The 26,375-nt window shown below is 37.3% G+C and overlaps 2 protein-coding genes across 6 annotated transcripts; both read left to right on the forward strand.

Annotated features, from left to right (window-relative positions):
* The first annotated feature begins 356 nt into the window (after positions 1-356).
* On the forward strand, positions 357-14,570 carry LOC127451922 (nucleolar transcription factor 1-like). Of its 4 annotated transcripts, none has more exons than XM_051716991.1 (22): positions 357-811; positions 1,639-1,747; positions 4,404-4,454; positions 4,556-4,728; positions 4,986-5,069; positions 5,224-5,379; positions 5,717-5,781; positions 5,898-6,021; positions 6,124-6,234; positions 6,327-6,460; positions 6,988-7,129; positions 7,254-7,295; positions 7,397-7,507; positions 7,660-7,812; positions 7,938-8,081; positions 8,396-8,506; positions 9,779-9,867; positions 10,187-10,376; positions 11,078-11,125; positions 11,339-11,404; positions 11,601-11,702; positions 12,385-14,570. In XM_051716991.1, exons 3-22 carry the CDS (start codon positions 4,418-4,420, stop codon positions 12,490-12,492), a joined length of 2,190 nt encoding a protein of 729 aa, XP_051572951.1. In that variant the 5' UTR covers positions 357-811; positions 1,639-1,747; positions 4,404-4,417; the 3' UTR covers positions 12,493-14,570. The 4 variants fall into 4 exon arrangements, with proteins under 4 accessions (XP_051572951.1, XP_051572949.1, XP_051572952.1 ...); XM_051716990.1 differs by lacking the exon at positions 357-811 and adding an exon at positions 855-1,361; XM_051716989.1 differs by lacking the exon at positions 1,639-1,747.
* Positions 14,571-14,672: 102 nt separating this feature from the next.
* On the forward strand, positions 14,673-26,334 carry LOC127451926 (ataxin-7-like protein 3). 2 transcript variants are annotated; one of them, XM_051717000.1, is made up of 13 exons: positions 14,673-14,884; positions 16,061-16,173; positions 18,594-18,726; positions 18,855-19,026; positions 19,434-19,531; positions 19,710-19,732; positions 19,850-19,895; positions 20,048-20,085; positions 20,166-20,234; positions 20,649-20,692; positions 23,040-23,111; positions 23,637-23,773; positions 24,757-26,334. In XM_051717000.1, the coding sequence occupies exons 2-13, from the start codon at positions 16,123-16,125 to the stop codon at positions 24,990-24,992; spliced, it is 1,119 nt and encodes a 372-aa protein (XP_051572960.1). In that variant the 5' UTR covers positions 14,673-14,884; positions 16,061-16,122; the 3' UTR covers positions 24,993-26,334. The 2 variants fall into 2 exon arrangements, with proteins under 2 accessions (XP_051572960.1, XP_051572961.1); XM_051717001.1 differs by lacking the exon at positions 23,040-23,111.
* Positions 26,335-26,375: the final 41 nt, after the last annotated feature.

Genomic DNA, 26,375 nt, shown 5'->3' on the forward strand with positions numbered 1-26,375 from the left:
CGTGCTTCCCGGTTGTGGCATTCCAATGGAGTGAGCGCGTCACCGCTCTATTGTTTAAACGAATCGGTGCCCTCATTGGAAAATCATGTTTTTACCAAATCAGAGCGTCTTGATTGGACGTCGCAGGTGACGCCCACAAACAGACAAGGTGGAGTTTAATTATTTAACGTGCTAAAAAAAAAAAGATGTAGCTGTCAGACTACAGAAAATACAGAATATAAGTTTGAGGTACACAACAGTTCACTAGTATTGACAACATGGATGTACTCTGGGAATGTGCGTGACTAGATGCAGGAATTCTGCTACACATTTCCTTAAAAAATAAATAAATAAATCACTGGAAACTGATTAATCAAATTCACTTTTATTACATATAGTCATTTAGCAGACGCTTTTATTCAAAAATGATAAACTTATTATTAATACAACTTTATATCATCATTCTGAATAAATAAACTCATTCTAAATGAGCACGAAATGGTGCATGTTCGTGCGGGGTTTGAGGGCGCATATCGGGACTGCAGCTCCGAGATTGAAATCCAAATGGAAGCGAAACCCAGCCGAGCCATCCGTGATGAGAGCGGCAAGCAGGGGAGAGATTGAAAATGCGGATGTCTCTTTGGAAAGAGAAATGAGCGGATCGAGAGAGCTGCGCGCTGACTGGAAGGAGAGCGAAAGAGATGGAGGCGGGGGGAAGTCTCTCAGCTCTGCGGGGACTGGAGCGCCCGTGCCCTGGACCGGCGGCGCAGTGCTGGCTAACATTCAACCCTCCCCTTGTTCCACAACCAGTTCCACACACAGGCAGCGACAGGTAAGGTCTAACCAGCGCCTCATGCTATCAACCGTTTGGTAAACAAACATTGAAAAAAAAACATCGTCTTAGATACAAAAATAAAAACATTGCATTTGAATTTAAATGTGTTTGCTTAGCTTTTGTGGATCTTTTTTTTTTTTTTTTTTAAGACGCCGCGTTTAAATTCGCGTTGACGGTGCAAGGCACGGTACATTCCGAGGTCGCCGAATTTCCCGTCCTGTGACTCGAGGAAAAACATACTTCGAATATCTACCACAAGCGTTCAGTTTCTGCGCCCGAATCTTACTCAAGTACACGCTAACATCATTATTAAACGCGATAAGGGCACCTCCGTTCGCGTTGGAGCCCTTGTGGTCGTCTTTATTTCCGAGTCAGGACTCCATGAGGCTCGTGGAGGGAAGAACCAGCCGCCTCTGGTTCGCCATTAGGGAGCTCCGTTATACTTCTCACCGTGTGGGCTTGTTTTCGCTTGCGCCTCCGTGTGAGCAAAGTTCGTGGTCACAACTGCCAGTTTAGCGTTTGTATTTGTGTTTGAGGAGCAAACCGGGTAAGTTCCGAGCCTAGGCGTACCATTTTAAGCTCGTTGTTTTTCTGTCGGTTGAGGTGAGTTAGACTTGAGGCATGTATGGCGGCTCTAGAACAGTCGTCACGCCAGTGAAGCGTTCTCTCTCTCGGCTGTTACATTTTTCCTTTGTGACGAGCGGGAACAAAACGATGCATTTTATGAAAAGATGGATACTTTTCTAATCCAGTCATAATTCTGATTCAACCACCGTGTATTGAGTGTATTTAACAGTATATTTCTTTCGTTTCTATTTTTCAAGCTTTTGAAGACCCTACAGCTAACCGCCGCCATACGGCTGCAAACACTTTGCTTTCAGCCCGTGTTCGTCGTCAGTCCAAAGTCGGGGTAAACAACAAGTTTCCTTTACGGTAAGAGGGAATTTTCGACGGCAACCAGTTGGAGTTCACCAGTAGATAAATATATGATAAATATAAATTTTGAAACCATTTTAGGGTTGTTTATTTTTAACGTTTCTGGCTTCAGCTATCATCAGGGCTGGATGGGTATTTCAATGCTAGTTGTAGCCGGTTTGCTCCGGTGTAGGTCAAGTCATAAGGTCGGTTTAACAGTCTATCATTTGTGTTTTATTTCTTAATGGATGTTTCTAAATTACTATAAAAACTGTTGCTGGTCTTAAAATGAAATTCGGCAAATAGAACTAAGAATATAAAACAAGGCAAGTAAAAGTTGGACCAAGTTTGGTAAGTTTTTTTTTCGATAAAACCTCATTAAAAATTAATATTACTTTTAAAATGACTTAAACACGCTAACATTTTAGAAAGCTTTGCCCTAAACGTAGAGCTCATTCACAAAGCATTTCTAAAGGGCGCTTAAAATGCACAAATGTTTCTTGTGGTGTTTTCTGCGGCAGGGTCTGATTATCATGCCATCCACTGTTCCAGTAACATTTCAGGAGGGTAAAAATTACCCCAGAGCTTCAGCCAGGGTCTATTTTAAAACTGGACTCGCCGCCATTACACGCCTCGCCCCTGGAAAAACACCAGAGCCATTTTGTCAACAATTCACCCAGGTTGCAGCTTTGCGGAACGGCATCATGTTATTACTGACCCTCCGCGTGAATGTGAATTTAGAGCATTATTTATTCAAACGCGGAAAAATAACTCGTCATGTAGGCGATTTGTATCGAGGACGCGACAAAGAATGTGTTCATGGCGGAAGCAGAGACCCGCGCCCCGTTGGTTTGGAGGCAGACTCTGGTGCTGCATGCTATAGCAGTCACTCATGATGATCCCTGGCTGTTTCCCCCCTCTCGACGGAGACCGAAAGCAGATCCCGATCCGTGGTCAGCTGGTTCGTCGTGCACAACTGCTGTCGTCCAAATCTCTCCTTCCTCTTTTTGTAGTACCTCCCAGTATCCACTCGTCCGCAACAAATATACTCCAATTTCGACCGACTGGATGAAATGCTTGCCTCAAAAGCCCAGAGAGAAGCCGTTTCAAGTCTTAGTTCGGTAGACAAAATGGAAGATTAGAGGGATTGACTGCGCTTGCTTGTGTCGACTGCAGAGTTATTTGAGATTTGAAACCGTCTCAAGCAATGGGCTCTGTCTCACGATGGAGCGTAAACGCTTAGGGGCGGTGTAATGAACATCAACCATTATGTGTAGGGATGGGATTTATTTCAATTTGTTCAGCCAGCAATTTCTGTTTTAAAGAGATTTGCCCCTCAAACTCATTAAACTTTACGTAAAAAAAAAATGCAACAATAAAATGAATATATGCTATTTGAAATAATGAAATGGTGTATATTCATAATGTTCCTAACTTATTAGTGTGTTAGAGTAGAGAGGACAAACTCTAAAATGTTCATGCACACACTCAGAATTTTTTTGAAAATAAATTGAAAACTATATATGACCTGAGGGCAGATTCACCAAAGGTTCTTAAGAAGAAAATCTTAATTCTAACTACCATTTTCCTCTTAATTTCTAACTTAAGAAAAAAATGTAAGAATATTTTGTATTCCTGAAAAAAAAAAAAAAAAACTTAAAAGTTGTGATCTTTTTTTAAGATTGTTCTTAAGGAAAAACCTTGAATTCAAATTTGCTGGGGGAAAAATGCTCTTAAAAATCATTGTAAATAACATTTTTAAGCTAAGTTATCCTCATAGTTGTATTAAAGGAATGTTCCGGGTTCAGTACAAGTTAAGCTCAATCAGCAGTATTTGTGGCATAATGTTAAATTGTTAAATTAATTTTGACTCGTTCTTCCTTAAAAAAAGAGAGAGAGAGAGGTTACTGTGAGGCACTTACAATGGAAGTGAATGGAGCCAATGTTTGGACAACTTTTAATTTGACATGGAGGAAAAGAAGAGAAATAAACTTAAGTACACAAGAGCTGGTGGTTCTTGTGTAAATTACTGCAAGAAAAAGTTCTCCTTCGGAAGAAAGAGGCGGGACTCGGAATGGGTGGTGGAAAACTTTCTCAGCTTTCCAATGATATAATTATTATATATATATATGGACTCTAAAGATCATGGAGAGAAAGTGTTATGCAGAGCATCCATTTGAATTGACTAGCATGATTGGTCACCACATTTTTGAAGCTTCAAAACAACATTTATTGTTTGAATTTCATGATAACATTTACATGGTTTGAAAGTTGAAAATAAAATAAAAAACCATAAAACACAAAACAGTCAAATGTGTTTTGGTCTAATATCAAATTTCTACATAAACTGCCCATTGCGACTTCCGACTCAACATGATAGAACGTGTCACATTTTAAACAACCCAGTAAATTCCTTACACATCTTACCTTTTGGGATTTAAGACAATTGAGGTTACCCTAACTTTAAGAACCTTTTTATTTTCTTAAGAAAAATCTTTAGAAAGAAGGGGATCAATAACTTTTTTCTTAAGTTAGAAATTAAGAAGAAAATGGTAGTTAAGAATTTTTATTTTATAACAATTTTATTTTATGAGTTTCAGTTTTCTATTTTTTTTTTTTTTTTTTCCTGATTCATAATCCATACATTTAACATTAATTCATTATTTTTCTCTAGAGTAATTCCAAGCAATGAATGGAGAAATGGACCCCACAGCTAAAGACCCCGGTAGGGAATAAATCATTTTTTAAAAAAAGTTTGATTGTTTTTTGGTCTGCTTGAATATTAATCATACAAAAAAAATAATAATTATATATCTATTGCAACAGTTTGGGAGCAGGATGACATGTTGAAGCTGTTGGATGCCATGAAGGGTAATCTGCCTGAAAAGGATCAAGCCAAGTACAAGACATCTGAGTCCCATCTGGACTGGGAAAAAGTGGCTTTCAACTCGTACTCTGGAGAGATGTGCAAACAGAAATGGCTGGAAGTTTCACGCGAGGTATGCTAGTCTGTAACCAATGGGATTTAAGTTGAATATCTTGAGAAAAACGCATCATGAAATAAGTGGTGTATTTTCTTTCTCTTTTTGGGGAGGGGGGGGATATCTTAAAGATAGACGCAATGATCAAAATATACTGGAAATCTGAATATACAATTGCATTCATGCAATGCTTTAAAATATGTTGCATGTGACAAGCTATGCAATATGAGTTATGAATGTAGTTACAGATTAAAAAAATCCTGTTCCTCACACAGATACGCAAATTCCGAACACTCTCTGAGCTGATTGTGGATGCACAGGACTACATCAAAAATCCCTACAAAGGAAAGAAACTGAAGGTAGGCAATCTTATCACTTTGTCATAGAACTTTTGGTTAGCAATGGCAGAATTTTTCTTTGTTTTTGTTTTTTTGCAACAGTAGCTAATACTATGCTATATTAGCCTGACTTAAGTGACTTTCTCAACTTTGTCACTATTTTTCCTCTTCACAGAAACACCCAGACTTCCCCAAAAAGCCATTGACGCCATATTTCCGTTTTTTTATGGAAAAACGAGCCAAGTACGCTAAACTACATCCAGAGATGAGCAACCTAGATCTCACCAAAATCCTTTCGAAAAAATACAGGGAGCTGCCAGAGCGTAAAAAAGTGAGTGGAATAAAATTTAATGAAGTGGATTTAAATGAATACACCTTTACTAAAACATTGCAAAATAGGAATTCATGGGAGATTATAGAGAAATTATAGGGGTCCTATCATGGTATATTAAACTAAATGTGCTCAGTTTGTAGTATTAAGATTGCAGGTGCATTTGGTGTTCAAAGGATTTCAGATTCGTTTTTGCATTTTTGCCTCTTTGAAAAGAAGAAAATATTTTGTATTTGGTCTGGATCACCTATTGTTTTGAGAGGTAACTTTGTTGATCTGTCAGCAAAACCTGCATTGTTTTGACTGACCGAAGTGTTTTTTTACTTTGTGTCAACAGGAGAAATATGTGAAAGATTTTCTCAGAGAAAAAGAATCTTTCATGGTCAACATGATGAAGTTCAAGTAAGTGAATTATTCACTCTTTACATTAAAATGTACATTTGTAAAGATGGAATAATTGCAATAGGCTTGATCACATCCCTTTCCTCAAATATTTTCATTTATGTTTGTCTGATCAGGAAGGATCATCCCGACCTTCTAGAGAATGGTAACAAGAAGTCTAATGTTCCAGAGAAGCCCAAGACACCGCAGCAACTGTGGTATAGCCATGAGAAGAAGGCCCATCTCAAAGCACACCCAGATGTAAGATCTAGGCACCTGTAAACAAATCACTGCTGGCTCCTTTATACACAAAAAAGCTAGTAAACAGGGTGAAATCTAACACTCGTATTTTTGCATTGCCAGGCGACCACCAAAAACATCAAGGATAGTATTGGAAAGCAGTGGCCACAGCTCTCAGACAAGAAGAAGATGAAATGGATCATGAAGTCACTGGAACAGAAAAAACTGTATGAGGTAAAGACACTTCATTTAAAGAGCATTTTTTCCAACAGTAGGAGTCTTTTTTTTTAATTTATTTAAGGTTGTTTCTTTGTGTCCTTGTTTAGGAGAAGATGCGTGAGCTTATCCAGCAGCACCCAGAGATGAACATCACAGAGGAGGACATTGTCAAATCCACTCTGACCAAAGCAGAGAGACAGCTCAAGGACAAGTTTGATGGGCGGCCAGACAAACCACCATGGTAAAGTTTTTTTGTTTTTTTTTCTTCTCCACATTAATAATTTTGTACTGTTGAAATATTGTATTAATTAAGTGTTGAGTGATGAGAATCTGATAAGAATCACCATTGAGAATAATTGGGAAAAAATACAATAAAATAAAATAGAATGAAGCACAACTCAAGGAAATGTCTGGACATATTACAGTAAGCAAATTTCTCATTACCATACATACAACACATCCAGACTGTTTACTTATGAGTTTATTTGTAATTGTATATAATTTCTCTTTTCACATTGTGGTAATGAGAAATTTGGGGGGGATTATTTTGGTGTAAAATGTTTATCATTGTCATGAAAATAATGTCACAATGCAAGCTCATTTTAATGGTCCTAAAAAAGCAGAATGCATGCTAGTAAATATATTTTTCTTTGATTTGGAGAAATGTGACTGGACATGTTTTCAAGAGATTTGCCCTTTTATGAATCTGAAGTATTGTACAGTACATGTTGTACGTTTTTTCATTGTCTCTTATTCGCTCTCTCTCAGCAATGGTTACTCAATGTTCTGTGCTGAGCTGATGTCCAGTATGAAAGACGTTCCCAGTACAGAGCGTATGGTCATGTGCAGCCAGCGCTGGAAACTCCTCACACAGAGCGAGAAGGACGCGTACCAAAAACGCTGTGAACAGGTCTGTAACCAGGTGTAAATAGATTGACCTGTTAATCATATATATATATATATATATATATAAACATACGGATGGGTATGGCCATTTTGAGTTAGTGTTTTATTTTGTGTTTATTTTTTCTCAGAAAAAAAAAGAATATGAGGTCGAGATGAATCGCTTCTTAATAGTAAGTATATGTTTTGACAACAGACACTCAGCTCTAAGTGTATTGTTTCCAAGATTTTTCTACACTGTTAGCATTTTAAACATGGTATCTGTGTATCTCAGAGTATCTCAGAGGAGGAACAGCAGAGAATACTGGGTGAACAGAAGATGAGCGGCTTTAAAAAGGGAGGCGATGGCAGTCCTGCCTCCAAAAAGAAGAGCTCCAAAGCAAAGGTCAGTTCACCTGCCAATCTTACTTGACATATTGGTTCTTAAATCGGCTTACAGAAACTAGTGATTAGTTACTACTTCAGTTTAAGGTACTAGTAACGTCATTAGACTAATGCTTCCTCAAGCCCTACCATTCTTCTCTTGTACTCCAACAGTCTGCAGAGAAGCCCAAGCCGCCTGTCTCTGCAATGTTCATTTTTTCGGAAGAGAAGCGCCCTAAACTTCAACAAGAAAGGCCAGATCTGTCTGACATGGAGCTCACCAGACTACTGGCCCGTATGTGGAACGACCTTTCTGACAAGAAGAAGGTAATCATTGTGATTCAGAGAAGCACCGCGGTGTTTCATGTTGAGGTTTTTTCATGTAACCAAAGCACACTATTGAATTTCATTGGCTACTTTAATAGTAATGTTCTTATTAAATTATCCAACAGGAGAAGTATAAAAATCTGGAAATAACGCTGAAAGCAGACTCGGAAAAGAACAGCGAGGAGAAAGGAAAACGTCCAGAAACGCCCAAAACAGCTCAGGAAATCTGGCAACAGAGTGTCATTGGAGACTATCTTGCCCGATTCAAGGTATGGAATTATGAAATGTATGAATGAATACAAATCTTTATCATGGTATTAGTCATTTTATATCACAATTATTTTTGCTGGAAATTTGATGAAACAATTATGTTAAATAACCATGCAGTGGTGGCTATTTTTTGGATAATCCAGTGAATTAAATGCTAAGTGAAATGTACTTCATATCAATCATTAAAAATGTATTGAAATGTCCAGTTGACACATTTCTACTGTCGCACTGACTGCACATACCATCATATACCGCCCAACCGTACCCGGTTTTAATTTCATGGCTGACTTCTCCCTCTTCATCAATTTCTTAGAATGATCGGATGAAAGCTCAGAAGGCCATGGAGGCCACCTGGAACACCATGGAGAAGAAAGAGAAGATTGTGTGGATCAAGAAGGCTGCAGAGGACCAGAAAAGATATGAGGTGAGTCCAAAACAAAGACATTTTTGTTTGGCTGCTATCAAAGCATTAGTCACGTTCACACATGCAGCCTTTTCCAGAAAATTACCTACAATTGTGTGTGTGAACAGCACACTTGGTAAATTTTCCAGTAAAGGCAACCCAACGATTTTTCTGTAATTTACCTGGTTGCATGTGTGAACGGCTATTGTTAAAGGTTGTCTGAACAGAAACTAGGCATGGGCATTTTGGTCATTTTGTCTACTCAAGCACTTTGACTAATTACTCGTCGAGGGCTCGAGAGGCAATGACATGTACATAACTGTATATATAATAACATGTCTGACAAATGTCTTTGGCTGCTGCATTGTGTCTTGTTCCAGTGTATCGTATATTCATTATTATAGGCTGTTATAAAATAATCTGTTACAAAATGTACAAAAGATGGCATTATTAAAATATAATGCATCAAATTTTGACATTATGTGAAGATTCGCAGCCCAACTTAATGAAAGAATGTGCACAACGCGCTTCTGTCTGTTCTTCCTTCAGGTTACCGTAGTAATACCGTTTTTTTAAAGACTGTCTAAACCGTCTATTAAACTAACTTTTTATTAAATATATCCATTAACAAGTCAAAGTTCTTACATTGAAATGATAATAAAACGTGTTTAGCAAACGTTTTGCAGAGACAGGTGTTCAAAACACAGTTAATTCAAAATAAAATTGATTATCGTAACGATAGCATTGCAGCGTTGTATATCAATTTGGTTGCTATGAGACGTCACTTACAATCAATGTACCCCTCAAAATCACAACGTAATCAATCTCAAAATTAAAAATAAGCTCCCTCTTTGACACATTTGTGTTTAGTGTCACGTAATTGTCACTGAATTTCGAATTAAGTGAAGTCACATCGTGCATGATTACCATCAATCATCGTTTTCATGATCGATCATTGCTGCCACATCAGAGTAATCGAGCACTTGTGCTCATCCCTAATAGAAACCCTGTAGGACACTGGTGCTTGTAGCCCTTTTTTTTTTTTTTAAAGGTCAAGGAGGCTAGATTGCTGCATTTTACTGCATTGAAGTACCTCTATTTAATTATGTACATTTTCTCCAGAGGCTCAAAATTTTATTCATGTATCTCAAAACAAGTTTATTTTTGCAACATTAAAAGTTAAACTATCTTTTGTAAAGTAACTGATCACATGTTTGCTGCTGTTTTTAAATCTGGACTTACTGTAATATTTTTTTATTTTTTCAACCGGTAAATCCCTTCTGTTTTTCACAGAGAGAGCTGAGTGAGATGCGGTCTCCTCCTCCAGTCTTTACCCCAGGGAAGAAAATGAAATTTGAAGGGGAACCTAAGAAACCACCCTCGTAAGTGCTTTTTTTGTGTGCATTGGTTGCCACAGTTGACCCTTTGCTAAGCCCCACTTTAAAGGGATAGTTCACCCAAAAATGAATATTCTCTTATCATTTACGTACCCTCATGCCATCTGAGATGTGTATGCCTTTGTTTCTTTTGGTGAACACGAAGTTCTGCAAAACTTGCCTGAGCGAGCAATGGTTAAAAAGGGGGCGGAGCTTAGCGAAAGGTTAACTCTTGGAACTCACACCTGCACCTCAATGAGAAAATGTAATTGTGTATTTGCCTTTCTGCTCTTGCTCACTGTGCTCTGTGCACCTGTGCCTGCAGGAACGGTTATCAGAAATTCTCTCAGGAAATGCTGTCAAATGGCGAGCTGAACCACCTGCCCATGAAGGAGCGGATGGGTGAAATCGGAGGTCGCTGGCAGCGACTTTCTCTGAAAGATAAGGATCGTTACAAAAAGATGGCAGAGGAGAAACAGAGGCAGTACAAAGTGCTGCTGGAGCAGTGGCTTGCGGTACATCCTCATTATTTATTCAGTTATCTGTTCAACAGTGCACAAATGGAAAAAGAAAACTGTAATGGTTCAATATAAAGAAAATAGTACTTTAATATCTAATTTACATGGGCATTGATGTTATACTCATACTAGCTCTGTTTCCAAAACCTAATGAGCTGCCTACCTAGACAGCATTTAAAGACATTGTAGAGGCACATCCACCACAAAGGCTGTTCCAAAAGGAATTCAGCTACATTATACTGCCTTCGAAGACACCTTGTTTTGCCCATATTCTAATGCAGAATTGCATGTATCCTTTACGGAGACAGTTTTTGACTGTAAATATAATTTTCAGTCAACACAGAAAAGTATCCAAAATGATCCAAAAATTGATTATTTTTACCCAATATTTATCCGTGCTGTATATTTTTGTTTATTATTTTATCACATTGTTAGCAATCAATAGTGAGTCGAGTCACCAGTGTGGATCTCATGAGAAATGCCATTTGTGTGTTGTGTATGTGTTGCACAATGTTTCTGCCTATGTAGAGCGTTCCAATTCAGTCACTTATGAGATTCCATTGGGGTTAGAATGCTGCTTAAATAGGCAGTAGACAACAAGACAGCTCACTAGGTTTTTGAAGAGCTACTGTATCATTTATTAACCATTTGAACTTGTATAGCATTCAATGATAATAAAATGTTTTCCCCCCTCACAGAGTTTATCATTGCAAGAGAAAGCTGTGTATAAAGAATATAATTCTCTGGTAAGTCATAAATGTGGATGTACATTTTTGCATTTTCTGTTTTCTTAAGATAGACCTCAATTACACACAACTTTAAATACAAGATATTAAAAGATATATATATATAATTATTTTTAATTTTTTTAAACGCATCAAATTTCTACTGTCAACATTGAATTTCAACTGGTCCTTGCATTTGTTAAAGACAAAAATGTATTTATTTATTTTCCTCAGAAACGGAGGAGTACAGCAAAACCAGGTGGCACCAATGCAAAAGTGAAAGCCAAGGCCAAAACATCTGTGAGTTTGTTCTGCTGATAGTCCTTTAATGCAGATACAAATAAACAATGTTCTTACAAGAAGACTTTTTTGGGATTTTCTCTAGGAGCTGAAATTATCAACCAATATGTACATCTTTAGCTGTGAGTAGAGATTTGCTGGTCTGTAGCATGTTTGACATGTCTGTTTGTTGTTTGCTGCTTTATCAATTCCAAAGGAGGATGATGATGATGATGAAGAGGAAGAGAAGGAATCTGACGATGGATCATCCTCTAGCGATGACAGTGATGATGACGATGATGATGAAGATGATGATGATGTAAGATTAATTGCATGCTGATCACATGAAATGTGATGTCTGTTTTGCACTTCAAAGTTAAAGGGATAGTTCACCCAAAAATGAAAATTCTCTCGTCATTTACTCACATTCATGCCATCCCAGAAGTGTATGACTTTCTTCTGCTGAACACGAACAAAGATTTAAAGAAAAATATCTCAGCTCTGTAGGTCTTTATAAGCAAGTGAATGGTGGTCAGAACTTTGAAGGTCCAAAAAGCACATAAAGGCAGCATAAAAGTAATCCAAACGACTCCAGTGGTTAAATCCTTGGCTTCAGAAGCGATATAAGTGTGGGTGAGAAACAGATCAATATTTAAGTTATTTTTTGCTATAAATTCTCCTTTCAGCCCTGTAGGTGGCGATATGCACGAAGAATGCAAATTGCCAAAAACAATAGAAGAATGTGAAATAAGAGAATTTTTGTTTTGGGTGGACTATCCCTTAAAGAGCACAACATGCTTTTAAAAATATAGGCTTTTTTTTTTTTTTTTAATCAAAACAGAACAATTACATGATCTTATTTAAAAGTAATTAAATTGTGAATCTCACGGGGTTCATAAAGTAAATTGTTTAAGTCAAAGCCGTATGTTCGGCAGACAAACAAGTTTGGGAACCCTTGATCTGTTCTGTGCAAATGAGGAAAAAAAACTTGCCAATTTCAGAATGAGGAAAACATGGATGATGAAGAGGTGGAGGATAAGGAGAATAAATCAGAAAGCAGCAGCAGCGCCTCCAGCTCTGACGACTCATCAGCATCCGACTCGGACTGAGCCAGAGCCGATTCAGGCCAAGCCCACAGACTGCCAGAAATGCTGTGAACTGAGCCACAAGTCACGGGTGTGAGCCTGCACTGCGCTCTGCCTACCACCAGAGGGAGATCACCCCACTGTAACACATCTGTGCCCACCCAGCTACCCCTCTTTCTCTCTCACACACAGTCTTTCCCCTGCTTCTGTTCTGTATTCCCCTGTGCTTTCAGTTTTATTTGTTCCTCTATAAATGTGCTTGGCAAGTTTTAAGGCGTTTAAGGCAAACAAAATGCGTACGAGGATGCATAATCTAAATTCCTTCCTCTGACACAATGCTGATCACCGAAAAGGGTAAAGTGCTCTGCTATTGGCTTGTAGTCATTGAGGCATCATTAGGATGCATCAAGTTTCTAATTTAAAGGTAGGATTTCAGAGGAGATCAAGAGCACCAGGTGCCATTTTCTTTTTCCTAAATGAGCCAAAGAATCTCTAAGTTTTGCAGATTTATTTCAGGAGGTACAGGGGACCAAATAATTGCACTCTGAAGAATGTTTGCTTTCGTATTCTCCATCTGTACCTTTCACTGGCGTTGTTTCTCTCCAGCAGGTCCTTTTACATGCTCCCTCCATTTTTGTTTTAAAATTTAGTTTTTTTCACTTCTTCGGTTCAAAAAATGTGGTATTTTTAGGAACAATAAAGCCATTTTGAATGTCACTGCATGGATCCTGCTGGTCACGCACTTGCTGCTTGTTCACAAAGCATTCATGCGCCATCCTTCCCTGCACCTGATGAGGGTCAGGAGGTTACAGGTGAAAATGGACTATTTATTTTCATCCTGTTTTAGGAACGCTGCCCCTTGCTGTTTTGTGCTTTCGATGAAGCCACGGAACCAGCAGATGGATTCCAGTTAGCTGTTCAGATAATTAAAACAACCAATGTTACGTAATACTAGTTCTTCAGTTAATTGTTCGCAGAAATAAGCGTTTTGTTTTTTTGCAGACTGGGCACCAAACCGTCTTCTCATTTGTTAATAATGGTTACATATTGTTAAAAGCTGAAGTTGTTTTCCCTCTTTCCAACCACTGTTTTCTTTTTAAAAACTTGATATGTTTTAAATATATGATAGATATGAGTTACCCCACTATTCAGTGCACTTATGGTCAAGCTCACAAGCCCAGTGTTCTTTCAGTTTTCCTCTGTCTACATTTCAGCCATCACCCTATAATGTCAACCACTTTGAAGGTTTTTCACACACCAGCTCAAGGAATGTAATGGAGATGTTTTATTTAAGCGAGGGGTACCGATATTTGTTGTGTGTTTGTATATATAAACAGTTTTGAGGGTAACTGGTATATTCTCTTAATTCCAATGCCCTGGCCAGAAATGGTGACTAAATTAAGATGGAAACCCACAACCCAGCTCCTGACATGAGTTACAACCTCTTCAGTATTTGTACATAGCCATTAACTAGATATGGGTGCAGTAAATAAATCGTTGCCCATCAAGAAAATCGGGCCTTATTAATTTGCAAGTATACAAACTGATGACAAGGAAATGCTATTTTTAATTTGGGGGGATAACATTAAGTAATCCTTTGACAACTGGAAGTTAATCTGTATGCTGTATTTGCTCCACAAGGCATTTAAAAACTTGTCCAATTTGTTTATTGATGATTTGAGTGACGGGCCAGGATGGGAGATTCCAGTGGACCTTTCTTTAAGATTAGATTTTTTTTATATAGGTTTTTCAGATTTGCAAATTGACTTGGGTTGGGTTCAGTGCTGTTGTAAGGTATTTGTAAATATGGCTTTATTCTTTTTCTTCTTTGTATTGAGTGAACTTTATTGCGTTTGTAATTTCAGTTGGCTAAGCAATCTGCTGCTGTAGCCAAAAAGTTTTTTAATTTGGTAAGTTTTAGTTTTTTATCCCTTCCTATGTTTGTTTGTTTATTTGTAGAAATGGCAACAAAAAAATAAAAATTAAGAAAAAGCTTAAATTTGTACTACAGATTTGAAACATTTGGATGTTTTCTATAGCAAGAGATGTATATCCATGCAATTTAAAATTTGGGCAAATAAACATTCTCTTAAATGGTTTCACCATTTCTCCGCGTGTGTTTTATCTTTGAATACTGCTGCATACTAATTCCAGTCAACAGAATCGATGTGTCATCTCAGATCGGTAATTGACTAGTGATGTCTGACAGGAGCCAAAATGGCAGCGTTCTTTTATATTCTTACATCATCTGTGCTCGAGCGACTTATTCAACGAGACATCTAAACCTTTTAGTAAGACGATATTTCGATTATCATCATATATAGGCGTTCGTTTTGGACATGTCTGTTCTCTGTCGTCGTTAAGTACGAAAACAGCAGGTCCCTGATTGACACAAGACCCGGCCCGTTCAGTCTTGGTAAGTAGACACAATTTAAACTCGAGCGCTACAAATACTTTAGAGCGCCGCGACGTCAATCTAACGAGTTACATTGTATCACATTTTCTCGCGGCTTTGAAACAATGTTGCCGAAACCCGACCTCCATATGAAAAGACGTATCTGAGAGAAAATAGGGCAGTGCGACAGTCGTGAATGTCTGCTGTGTTTACTACTATAAATAGCGTTTTATAAACGGACAGTTTATTAGGTTTAAATCCAGGGTGTAATGGTTATAAATTACTGGCCCTGTTTTATCTTACGTTTTTTTGCTTTGGGATTTTTGTGCCCATCCATGGTCACTGTATTTCATGTGTCAGCTTGTTATATGTCAAAAAATATGAGTATATCGTTTAATGGAGCTTACTGTATGGAAAATGTATGGGGGGGGGCTTGTAATTTTCCTCCTTGCTCATAAATAATTTAGTAAAGGAGAAAACTGTCAAAATAAAAAGACTTATGTGGACACATCGATTAACAGTTGTATGTCAATTTTTGTACATGAGCTTATTTTAATTAATCATCTTATTTTACTTAATATTTAAATTCTATATAAATATTAAGTAAAATAATATCTATATAAAAAAGAAAATGGTGTTTTAAAGGGATAGTTCACCCAAAAATGAAATTCTCTTATTTACTCACCTTCATGCCATCCTAGATGTTTATAACTTTTTCTGCTGCTGAACACAAATGAAGATTTTTAGAAGAATATTTCAGCTCTGTTGGTCCATACAATGCAAGTGAATGGTGGCCAGAACATCGAAGCTCCAAAAATTATAAAGGCAGCATAAAAGTAATCCATAAGACTCCAGTGGTTAAATCTATATCTTCAGAAGCGATATGATAGGTGTGGATGAAAATCATATCTATATTTATGTCCTTTTTTTTACTGTAAAACTTTCACTTACTAACGGTGAAGGTGGAGATTTATGGTAAAAAAAAAAAAAGAAAGAACTTGAAATATTGATCTGTTTCTATCCCTTTAAATGATCACAGATAATCTGTTTTACTGAAAGCTCTGAATTTGAGGTTGGTGGTAAAAGGGCATTTTTTCAGCACTGTTTTGATGGGCTGCCTTTTTATTAGATAAAAAGTAGCACATTTGACTGATGTAATACACCTTTGTTTAATTTTTTTGTGTGTGTGCTTTTCAGTGTTTTCCAGCACTTTCTCTATTATGTCAACAATGAGAGTTCCCCTTCAATAGTTGTTGCAAATGAAAATGGATGATATGTCTCTGTCAGGCCTGGATAACACCAAGCTAGAGGTAAAGAAGTGGGGGTTTTTTTGTTTTTGTTTTTTTGTTTGGATTTTCTCCCCTTTTTTCCCCAATTTGGAATGCCCAATTCACAATGCGCTCTAGGTCCTCATGGTGGCTTAGTGACTCTCCTCAATCCGGGTGGCAGAGGACAAATCTCAGTTGCCTCCGTCAATCCGTGCATCTTATCACGTGGCTTGTTGAGCATTTTACGGACATAGTGTGTGTGGAGGCTTCACGCTATTCTCCGCGGCATCCACGCGCAACTCACCATGCGCCCCACCGAGAGCGAGAACCACACATTATAGCGACCATGAGGAAGTTACCCCATGTGACTCTACCCTCCCTAGCAACTGAGCCAATTTGGTTGCTTAGGAGACCTGGCTGGAGTCACTCAGCACACCCTGGATTCAAACTTGTGACTTCAGGTGTGGTTGTCAGCGTCTTTACTCGCTGAGCTACTCAGGCCCCGGCAAAGAAGTGTTTATGTTAAAGGAATATTCCTGGTTCAATACAAGTTAATCTCAATCTTAACAGCATTTGTGGCATAATGTAGATTACCACAAAAAATAATTTCAACGTCCCTCTTTTTCTTTTAAAAAAAAAAGCTAAAATTGAGGTTACAGTGAGGCACTTACAATGGAGCCAATTTATAGAGGGTTTAAAGGCGGAAATGTAAAGCTTATAATTTTATAAAAGCACTTACATTAATTAGTATGTTAAAACTCATGTATTATAGTAGCTGTGAAGTTGTTTAAAAAGTCATTTTACAGTTGTTTTAGAAGTTTGTTGACATTACATCGTCATGGCAACGAAATTTTTAGATTGTCTATAATTTTACACAGAAAAGGTTAAGTGATTTTATCACACTAAAATCATGTAAGCACGCATACTGTTTATGTCTTGTTTCTATAATTTTGAAAAAGTATTTTAATTTTTACGGTTTGGCTCCATTGACTTCCATTGTATATGCCTCACTGAAACCCAGATTTCTGCTTTTTTTTTTTTTTTTTTTTACAGAAAAGGAGGGACAAGTCAAAATAAATTTTTGTGGTAATCAGTATTACACTGCCTGGCCAAAAAAGTTGTATACTCTAATATTTTGTTGGACCGCCTTTAGCTTTGATTACGGCGCGCATTCGTCATGGCATTGTTTCGACAACCTTATGCAACTTTTCACAACATTTATTTCCATCCAGAGTTGCATTAATTTTTGGCCAATATCTTGTATTGATGACGGGAGAGTCGAACCACTCCATAAAATATTCTCCAGCACGTCCCAAAGACTTTCAATGTGGTTAAGGTCAGGACTCGCTGGTGGCCAATTCATGTGTGAAAATGATTCCTCATGCTCCCTGAACCACTCTTTCACAATTTGAGCTCGATGAATCTTGGCATTGTCGTCTTGGAATATCCCTGTACCAACAGGGAAGAAAACATCCATTGATGGGATAACTTGGTCATTCAGTACCTTCAGGTAGTCAGCTGACTTTATTTTATTGCCGTATAATGTTACTGATCCTAGACCTGTCCAACTGAAGCAACCCCAGATCATAACACTGCCTCCAGAGGCTTGTACAGTGGGCACTATGCGTGACGGATGCATCGCTTCATGTGCTTCCCTTCTTACCCTGACACACCCATCGCTTTGGAATAGGGTAAATCTGGACTCATCAGACCACATGACCTTTTTCCATTGTTCCACAGTCCAATCTTTATGCTCCCTAACAAACTGAAGTTGTTTCTTCCGATTAGCCTCTGTAACAAGGGCTTTCTTGTGGCCACACAGTCCCAATCCTGTAAGTTCTCGTCGCATTGTGCGTGTGGAAATGCTCTTACTTTCACTATTAATCATAGCCGTGAGTTCTACTGTCAATTTTTATGATGTGACTTCAAGTGTTTTAGTGATCGATCACGATCATTCAAGATTTTTTTCCAACCACATTTCTTCCGTGAAGCTGACGGTTCACCACAATCCTTCCAGGTTTTAATAATGCGTTGGACAGTTCTTATCTCAATTCCAGTGATTTCATCAATCTCCTTAGTTGTTTTCTTTGCTTGATGGAGGCCAATAATTTGCCCCTTATGAAACACAGTAACATATTTTCCACGAGCACGGGATACGTCTTCAGACATGGCTGTTTAAGAAATGAGAAGCTACACACTGAGTCAGTTAGGGTTAAAAGAATTATTGCCAGCTGAAACATATTAATCACTGCAATAATGATCCAATCACAGGCTCTTAAATATCGGCTTATTTAAATACAAACGGCAATTTTTTTTTGGCCAGGCAGTGTATTACACAAATGCTGCTGATTGAGCTTAATATTGCATTGAACCCAGAATATTCCTTTAATGGTCCTCATTCATGAAACATGAACAGAACACATTTAAATTGTTCATAAAAGCATTCTGGTTGTTTCTTGTAGGCCTTGGCTCATGACGTTTACTCAGACCTAGTAGAAGATGCATGTTTGGGGCTGTGTTTTGAGGTGCACAGGGCGGTCAAACAAGGCTATTTCTTCCTGGATGAAACGGACCAAGAAAGCATGAAGGATTTCGGTGACTCAGTGATAATATAATAAAAAAAAATAAATAAAAAAAATACACCACACACATTATTTTGTAATCAATAAGATCGGATTTGCATACTTCTAAAACTTCTCTACAATATACTCTGTCTGATGTAGAAATAGTGGACCAGCCAGGTGTGGACATCTTTGGGCAGGTGTACAACCAGTGGAAGAATAAAGAGTGTGTATGTCCTAACTGCAGCCGCAGTATTGCAGCTTCACGCTTTGCTCCTCATCTGGAGAAGTGTCTCGGGATGGGCCGCAACAGCAGCAGAATAGCCAACCGCAGGTCAGTCATACTTGAAGGCTTGGAATATAGTTCAGGAGTTGTATTACTTTTGTATTGTTTTTTTTTTTTTTTTTCTTCTGTTGTTTCCTAATAATATAGGCAAAATGCCAAAAAAATTAATTAAAAAAGAAAGACAAGATGAGAGTAAAGGTCTCTCAAAATAATGATGAACTATATCTTTAATTGGTCATTTAATCAAACAAATTTGTTATTCCATTGCACTATACTGATTGGTGAACATGCTATTTTAGTCGTCTTCCTTTTTTCAGGGAGACATTATGACATAGGTACCACCAATACTAATTATTCCTCAAAGAGTAGCCAGGAAATAGTATTTTTCAATCTATTTAGGAAAATTCTAGTGATGGTTTAGAGAATTATAGACCATTGTTCTCTTCTTTCTACAGAATAGCCAGCAGCAACAACACAAGCAAGTCAGAAAGTGATCAGGAAGACAATGATGATGTCAATGACAATGACTGGTCCTATGGTTCAGAAAAGAAAGGTGAGCTCATCCAGTCTTGTTTTCTCAGTTCCTCTCTCTTGTCCTCATGTCCTACACCTGTATCTGTTACTATTATTCCTGCTTGTTATGTTTTTTATTTGTCATCTAGCATAGACTTGATTTGAATAATAATTGATAATAATTGAGTTCATAAATCTTATTTTTTTGTCCCCCACAGCCAAGAAGAGAAAGTCAGAGAAGGTATCAAAATAATTTGGTGACACAAACCTGTTGAAAATCCAAACCAGATGTTCTTTGTAAAATCAATACACCGTAACTACTGAAAATTTAATAACGTAAAGTATTTGTGTTTCTTAGAATCCAAACTCTCCTAGGAGATCCAAATCTCTGAAGCACAAAAATGGTGAGTTATTTTTTTAAATTTTTTTTTTTTTTATAAATCTAGCTGGCAGTTGATGTATTTATACTTTGCTCTAGTTCACTACATGACCGTGCAGAAAGCTGAGGAGCAATTTGTGAATCTCTTTCAAACCCTTTTTCTCTTTGTCACTACAGGAGAGCTTAGCAGTAGTGTAAATCCAGACCTTTATAAGGTGAGATTTTTTTACCAAATTCTTTAAACATGTCACTGTCACAGAACTTACAGTAATTTTTTACTGTCTCACCCCTACAGTATAACTACAGTTCTGGCATTAGCTATGAGACTTTGGGACCTGAGGAACTGCGATCTATACTGACTACGGTAAACAGTCTTTCCTTTTTCTTTTTCAGCTTAAAATATCAACATCGTCATCAAGGAATGACAAATAATACAACAGTAGTTTTGAATATTAATAATCAGAATTAAATAATTCTTCCACAAAGTAATATAAGCTTCTCAGCCTTAAATGTGTTGTGTGTAATTTCTGCAACATTTGCAGCACCAACTGGAATTAAAAGTTTGTTTAAATGACCTGACTGGGCCAGACATAGCAACAGATTTTACTGTTACAAATTAAATGTTGCTGAAAGTAAAAAAAAGTTTTAACATCTAAAAGCTTTATAATGCATTCTGTAACCTCTGTGTGTGTTGAGTCCCTTTAATTTCATTAACTTACTGGAAGAGTTTGGTTAGTCCTATGAATGCCTCTTGCTAACAGGTTCTCTCTTTCCTCAGCAATGTGGGGTCGTATCAGAGCACACAAAGAAGATGTGCACTCGGTAAGAATTACAAACCGAAAGCAAGATACCTTTTTATGTGAGCAATAAAAAAATCACATCATCTGGGATTTATTCTTACAAATGCCCACAAAGGTACACTCAGCCCTCAGTCCTTTGAGATTTTGAGCTTTTTTCCATTACGTTATTGACTGCTGTGCAGTCTAAAGCTTGTCTTATTTTCATTTGCCAACAAAGAGTAAGTATTTCTCCACAGCTGTTTCAGCAGGCTTATATTATAAAGAATACAACTTATAAATCAGGAGGTCCGTGAAACCATTCTAGAGAGACTTTTTTTCAGCCCTGAGTTAAGGCCACATTTCTCCCTGCATTAAGCAGTGTTTCTCACTTGCAATTTTGAAAAGAGGTTAGCACCCTTTTAACCCTGGGATAGCACTTTTATGGCCAGAATAAGTGATAGTCTTGACCTTCATAGTCAAAAGTCTTGTTAAAGAAGTCTAAAGAGACTATAAACGAGACTAGAGCTTTGTTGGCTTTAGATCTGGATTTAGGGATGTACCAACATAGAAATTTTGGCCGATAGCTGGTAATTATTTTTATATTATGGCTGATATCCAATATGACAGCTAGTATATACATCTGAAATGATAGACCAATATATCGGCCTGGCCGATATTTGGTTATTTAGCGATTATCGGCATTGACCGATAATTGTGTTCACTTGGCCAATTAACAGAAGTGTTAACTTTCCCTTGTGTCAGTTCCAAAATATACCAATAGATTTGTCAATGGATAGTCAACACTTTCTGTTTTCAGTTTGTTTTCTATTTAAGTTTATGCAAATTTGAGTATATATTGCATAAAATACAGTACTGTGCAAAGGTTTTAGGCACTTGTGAAAAATGTTGCATAGTGAGGATGTCTTCAAAAATAATGCCATAAATAGTTTTATTTATCAATTAACATCACACAAAGTCCAATAAACATAAAAAAGCTAAATCAATATTTGGTGTGGCCACCTTTGCCTTTAAAACAGCCCCAATTCTTCTAGGTACACCTGGACACAGTTTTTCTTGGTTATTGACAGATAGGATGTTCCAAGCTTCTTGGAGAATTCACCACAGTTCTTCTATTTAGGCTGTCTCAATTGCTTCTGTCTCTTCATGTAATCCCAGACTGACTCGATGTTCAGTGAAGGGCTCTGTGGGGGCCATGGCATCTGTTGCAGGGCTCCCTGTTCTTCTATTCTATTCTGTTCTATTTGCAAAATGTCTAAATTCATATTTCCTATTGACACACTAAAGCTGAAGATATAAATAACCATCCTAAGACAAATGTTTTTGTGAAACATTGTATGTGCCTAAGACTTTTGCACAGTACTGTAAGTGTTTGTTTTATTTTATACATTTTGTGTACATCTGATTTGTTATTAAATTGTATCTGCCATTGAAAACCCCATATCAGTCGACCACTATACATCTGTACTGTCTTGCCTGATTTGTATTTAAACTGTATTAATACTAAAGTTGCAGTCAAGAATTGTACATGCTTCAGGTGCAATCGGCATCAAAATATTATCATACACAGGAAAAAAAAGATGGATAACTATTTAGTACTTTTCAACTGATCAATACTTTTGAACTTCAGTTAAAGTTATAGTAATAAATGTTTGAACAGAAAAAAGTAAGGTATTATCTGCTTCCAGTATCGGCCTAATCAGATTGAAGCTTATTAATGCAAATAATAACAATGATAATTGGCTGATACTATAATCCTTAATTTAACTTCATTTATTCTCATTTTACTAGAATAAATAACCCTAGCAGTGAAGTCGAAAATGCAATTGTGTGATTAGGGGGTCATTGCTTTTGCCCATTAATTCATAGTTTTTGACTGTGTGAGTGCTTATTTGTATTACTATATGTATGTGTATATGCTGCTTTAGAGCAAGAAATTGATTGTGCATGTGATGTGTGAATACATGATCTTTTTCATTTGTGTAAATGAAAATGATCATGTTATGTTGGGACTGATTTTGCGGAACACAACTGGCAACTCAACATAAATCCCAATTTTTTGTTTGGTTCACTTTTCAGTTTTCTCTGCTGTCATTTTGATTTGGCCTCTCTTCTTTTGAAAAATATGTCTTCATTCCAATTGGACAAAGTACACCATTCTTTCCCAATTGGACAGTCATCGGCTGTTTCAAAGCACTGCTTGTTTTACAAAGCAAGAAACATTTTGAACATCAGCCAGCACTGAAACCTCTTCCCTAATTGCTAGTATCTAACCTTAGAGCCCCCTTCTCAAATCCTGCTGGCAATGTTCATTCAGTTTCTTGCCTCATTGTCTCTGGTGCAGTGCATAATGCCACGTTGTGTCCTGGCAGGTCCCAGCGGTGTCCCCAGCACACGGACGAACAGAGGAGGGCAGTAAGGGTCTTCCTCCTTGGGCCGTCCGCGTGAGTTTCACCCCTTCTCCCAACCCTGACCTCTCCCTGTCAGAAAATAATCATCATTCTGTCCCACTTTTCTTTCCTTACATCTATCCCTTTATTAATTCACCTCTTATTCATCAAGCTTTGATCACTTTTTTGATCACTCAAAAAAACAAGTTATTGTGAAAAGCTAAAAGTATTGACCCTAATTCACACTTATGTCTCTCAAGCTGACAGGCTTTTCAACTAATTTACATTTAATACATCTAGCAGATGCTCTTTTCTAGAGTGACTTGCAAAAAGAGCTTTTGCTTCATAATAATGATCAAATTTCACTGTTTGGTTTTAACCTGTAGAACAATGGGTAAAACATACAGCTGACATGGACGGCTGACAATGTCAGAACATCTGTAAATGTATCTTCAGTTTAAGATCAGTTGCTTTTTTCTTTGATCTGGGCTTCTTAAGTTAAAAATATCATTACTTTACTGGTGGATTTTGTGCTCGCTTGTCACTGTGTAGAATCAAACCATGATTTCTGTTTGATAGGTCGACTCTACCTGACTCCGAGACGATGCTGGAAAATGATGGTTATGATGCCCCTGATGGCCAGCTCATCATGTCCCGCCTCCAGTGGGACGGCTCCTCCGATATCTCACCGTCAGACTCAGCATCTTCAAAAGCCAGTGAGGTTTTCTTTTTTTTTTTTTTTTTTTCAAAATTACTGGTACTTCCTCCTTATAATGACAAGATCCAATCTATGCAGGAATGCAATTCCAGAGAAATTAAAGCTTATATTCACATTGAAAAATCCACTGAAATTCTTGTAGCCTTTACTTATATGTAATAAGTAAGTCTACAGACCCTCTTGTTTGGTTCTAACATGTTTAAAAAATATACAGGTAATGGGAAATTCTGGTTTGTTCAAATTGACAGGGGTGCCAAATGGAGAAATGAAACACATTAAAATTGTAAATCCCTTTATAACTCAACGATTAAGTACCACAGACCTATATACATAAATATAGAAATAAACTATTAACTTCTTCAGCTCTGCAGCATAGTATGACCAAATTCAAAAACGTATCTTGCACACATACAGTAGTGACTACTTGGGGCTTACAGAAGTAGTAATTGGAGCAGACGTGAGACGTTCGTCTTTGTTGTCTTAATGAAATTGTATTTCACTTTGTGATTCTTTTGATAATGCTTTGAACGTTATGCTTTTATTTTTATTTTGTGGCCATAACACCAGTCACATTCCTGAGAACAAACTGTAAAACTGTATTCATTATCAAATTCCTACATCACCTCAAGGCGGTGCTTATTAATGACGCAGAGGTTTTCAGACCATATATTGTTATTTTATGTAACATAAATAGAAAAGTTAATATTCGAAGTTTTCAAGTTATACCACATATTACAAATAATGTATCCAGTAGCTTTTACATTTTAGACGTAAACCACTGTCCCCACCCAAGGCTGGTCCGGTGATTTATGTAGAGCTGAAGAGCTAATATTTCACAAAAGAACACCTGTAATTAACTTTTTTAAATGTATAATTCAGAAATAATATCAATGATACAGGTTATTGGATATTCTGAATTGGCTGTTACACTCTTAAACATTTCTCCTTTGCTCTTTCACTTATTTATTGTCTCCATCTTAGGCACCAACAACTCTGAATCTAAGAGACCTAAGAAAAAGAAGCCCAGCACACTGTCTTTGAGTAGCACTGGAGGAGAGAGGGATAAAGGACAGGAACGAGAGAGAGGAGACAGAGAGAGAGTAGCTGGAGGTGGGATTTGCAGCAGCTCTCAGAATGCACTGGGCCTGCCCAGTCGAAAAAAGCGACCACAACTGCCAGTTCCCCCAGCCCTCAGTATCTACGATGACCTAAACTAAACATGTCTTTCAAATACACACACACAAAAAAAAAAAAAACATGCATAAATGTATAGTTTCTGGGACCTGGATATTGCCTGATCATGACTGACTTGATTAGTCCTTAGATGATCTCTGGTTTCCACCATTTCAAGGAACATGAACTTGTGGTGTATATGTTTACGAAAGGGAAGATCGGGGTGGGGTTAATTTAGAAGTTACCCATTATAAATCCCATTTCTAGGATTTATAGATTATAAGAAAACACATTTGTTATGGCACAGTGTTGCAGAGTGAAAAGTGAGTATTGGCATGTTTTCCTTTGGTGACTGTATTTTTGTGTGTGGATGCAAGTTCGAGAGAGAAAGATTGTGTTTGCACAACTTTCTTTTTACACCATGCTTTTCGTCATTCTGTGTTATTGCATACTTTTGTGTGATTTTTGGGTTTACAGTGATATGAAAATGTGCCATGGTTTGTGTGGATGAATGTTAAACAGATGTGTGTGTGAATGGGATGTTGCAAATATTTTGTCCCTGGTGGCTCATGTTACTTATTGAGTAGTCAATACATAGGTTAATCTGTGCAATGTCCTCTACTGGTTTCCCTCATATTGTCCTGGTAATGTTACTGCAACCTGTTGTTCTCTTTTCAGTGGCTTGCTATGCTACTCAAACTCTTTCTTGACTATGTCTTGCTAAACAATGGATTTTCATTAGCGCTACTGACAGCTTTCTGCCAAATCTGTGGATGCACAACATGTTGTTTGTTAAAATGCTTTATGTTTTGACTGATGTTTTTTTTTTTTTTTTTTTTTGACTATTTAGTCTCCTGTGTGAATGTTTGTAATTTTGTTTTTTTTTATATAATCTTGGCTTTTTTGAGTACTTATATTTTGTCCTCTGTGTGATTGTGTGCTATGCATTTCCTCGGATCACAGAGTTTGGATTGTTAAAAAGTTCAGAGCACTTTGTTATATTAGGTGTCAGCTTGTTTTAAGAATTGTGGTTAAAAAAAATGTATTGGGGCAAAAGTGCAAATAGTGATTGAAGATGCACTTAAAAGGAATCAAATCCAGTCAGTATAGCCTTATTGTCTTTTAAGTGAAATATTTGTCTTTTGTTTGTGAATTTAATGACTTGAATTTTAAATAATCTCAGAGCTCTTTCTCTTGATCAAGGCAGTATTAATGGAACGGCCTGCATGATGAGAAAAAAGACAAAAATACAAAAACCTGGTACAATTCACACAGGATATACCTTTGATTTGGGTAGGTGTATGTATGCCCTATGTTTACTGTGATTTCTCAGTGGCTTGTAGTTAACTCTCTAGATGTGTAAATAAAACTCAATATTTCTCAGGACTCCTAATTACCCTGTCCTCAATTGCCACAATTAACAGAGT

This window comes from Myxocyprinus asiaticus, chromosome 14 (genome assembly GCF_019703515.2).
Source record: "Myxocyprinus asiaticus isolate MX2 ecotype Aquarium Trade chromosome 14, UBuf_Myxa_2, whole genome shotgun sequence".
Lineage (NCBI taxonomy): Eukaryota > Metazoa > Chordata > Actinopteri > Cypriniformes > Catostomidae > Myxocyprinus > Myxocyprinus asiaticus.

Bases quoted from the DNA above. Each gene is read 5' to 3' on its own strand.
- LOC127451926 (XM_051717000.1), top strand. From the start codon at position 16,123: ATGAAAATGGATGATATGTCTCTGTCAGGCCTGGATAACACCAAGCTA. The intron at 16,174-18,593 runs GTAAAGAAGTGG...TGTTTCTTGTAG, and splicing joins TGGATAACACCAAGCTAGAG to GCCTTGGCTCATGACGTTTA. The intron at 18,727-18,854 runs GTGACTCAGTGA...TGTCTGATGTAG, and splicing joins AGAAAGCATGAAGGATTTCG to AAATAGTGGACCAGCCAGGT.
- LOC127451922 (XM_051716991.1), top strand. From the start codon at position 4,418: ATGAATGGAGAAATGGACCCCACAGCTAAAGACCCCG. The intron at 4,455-4,555 runs GTAGGGAATAAA...CTATTGCAACAG, and splicing joins CCCCACAGCTAAAGACCCCG to TTTGGGAGCAGGATGACATG. The intron at 5,070-5,223 runs GTAGGCAATCTT...TCCTCTTCACAG, and splicing joins ACAAAGGAAAGAAACTGAAG to AAACACCCAGACTTCCCCAA.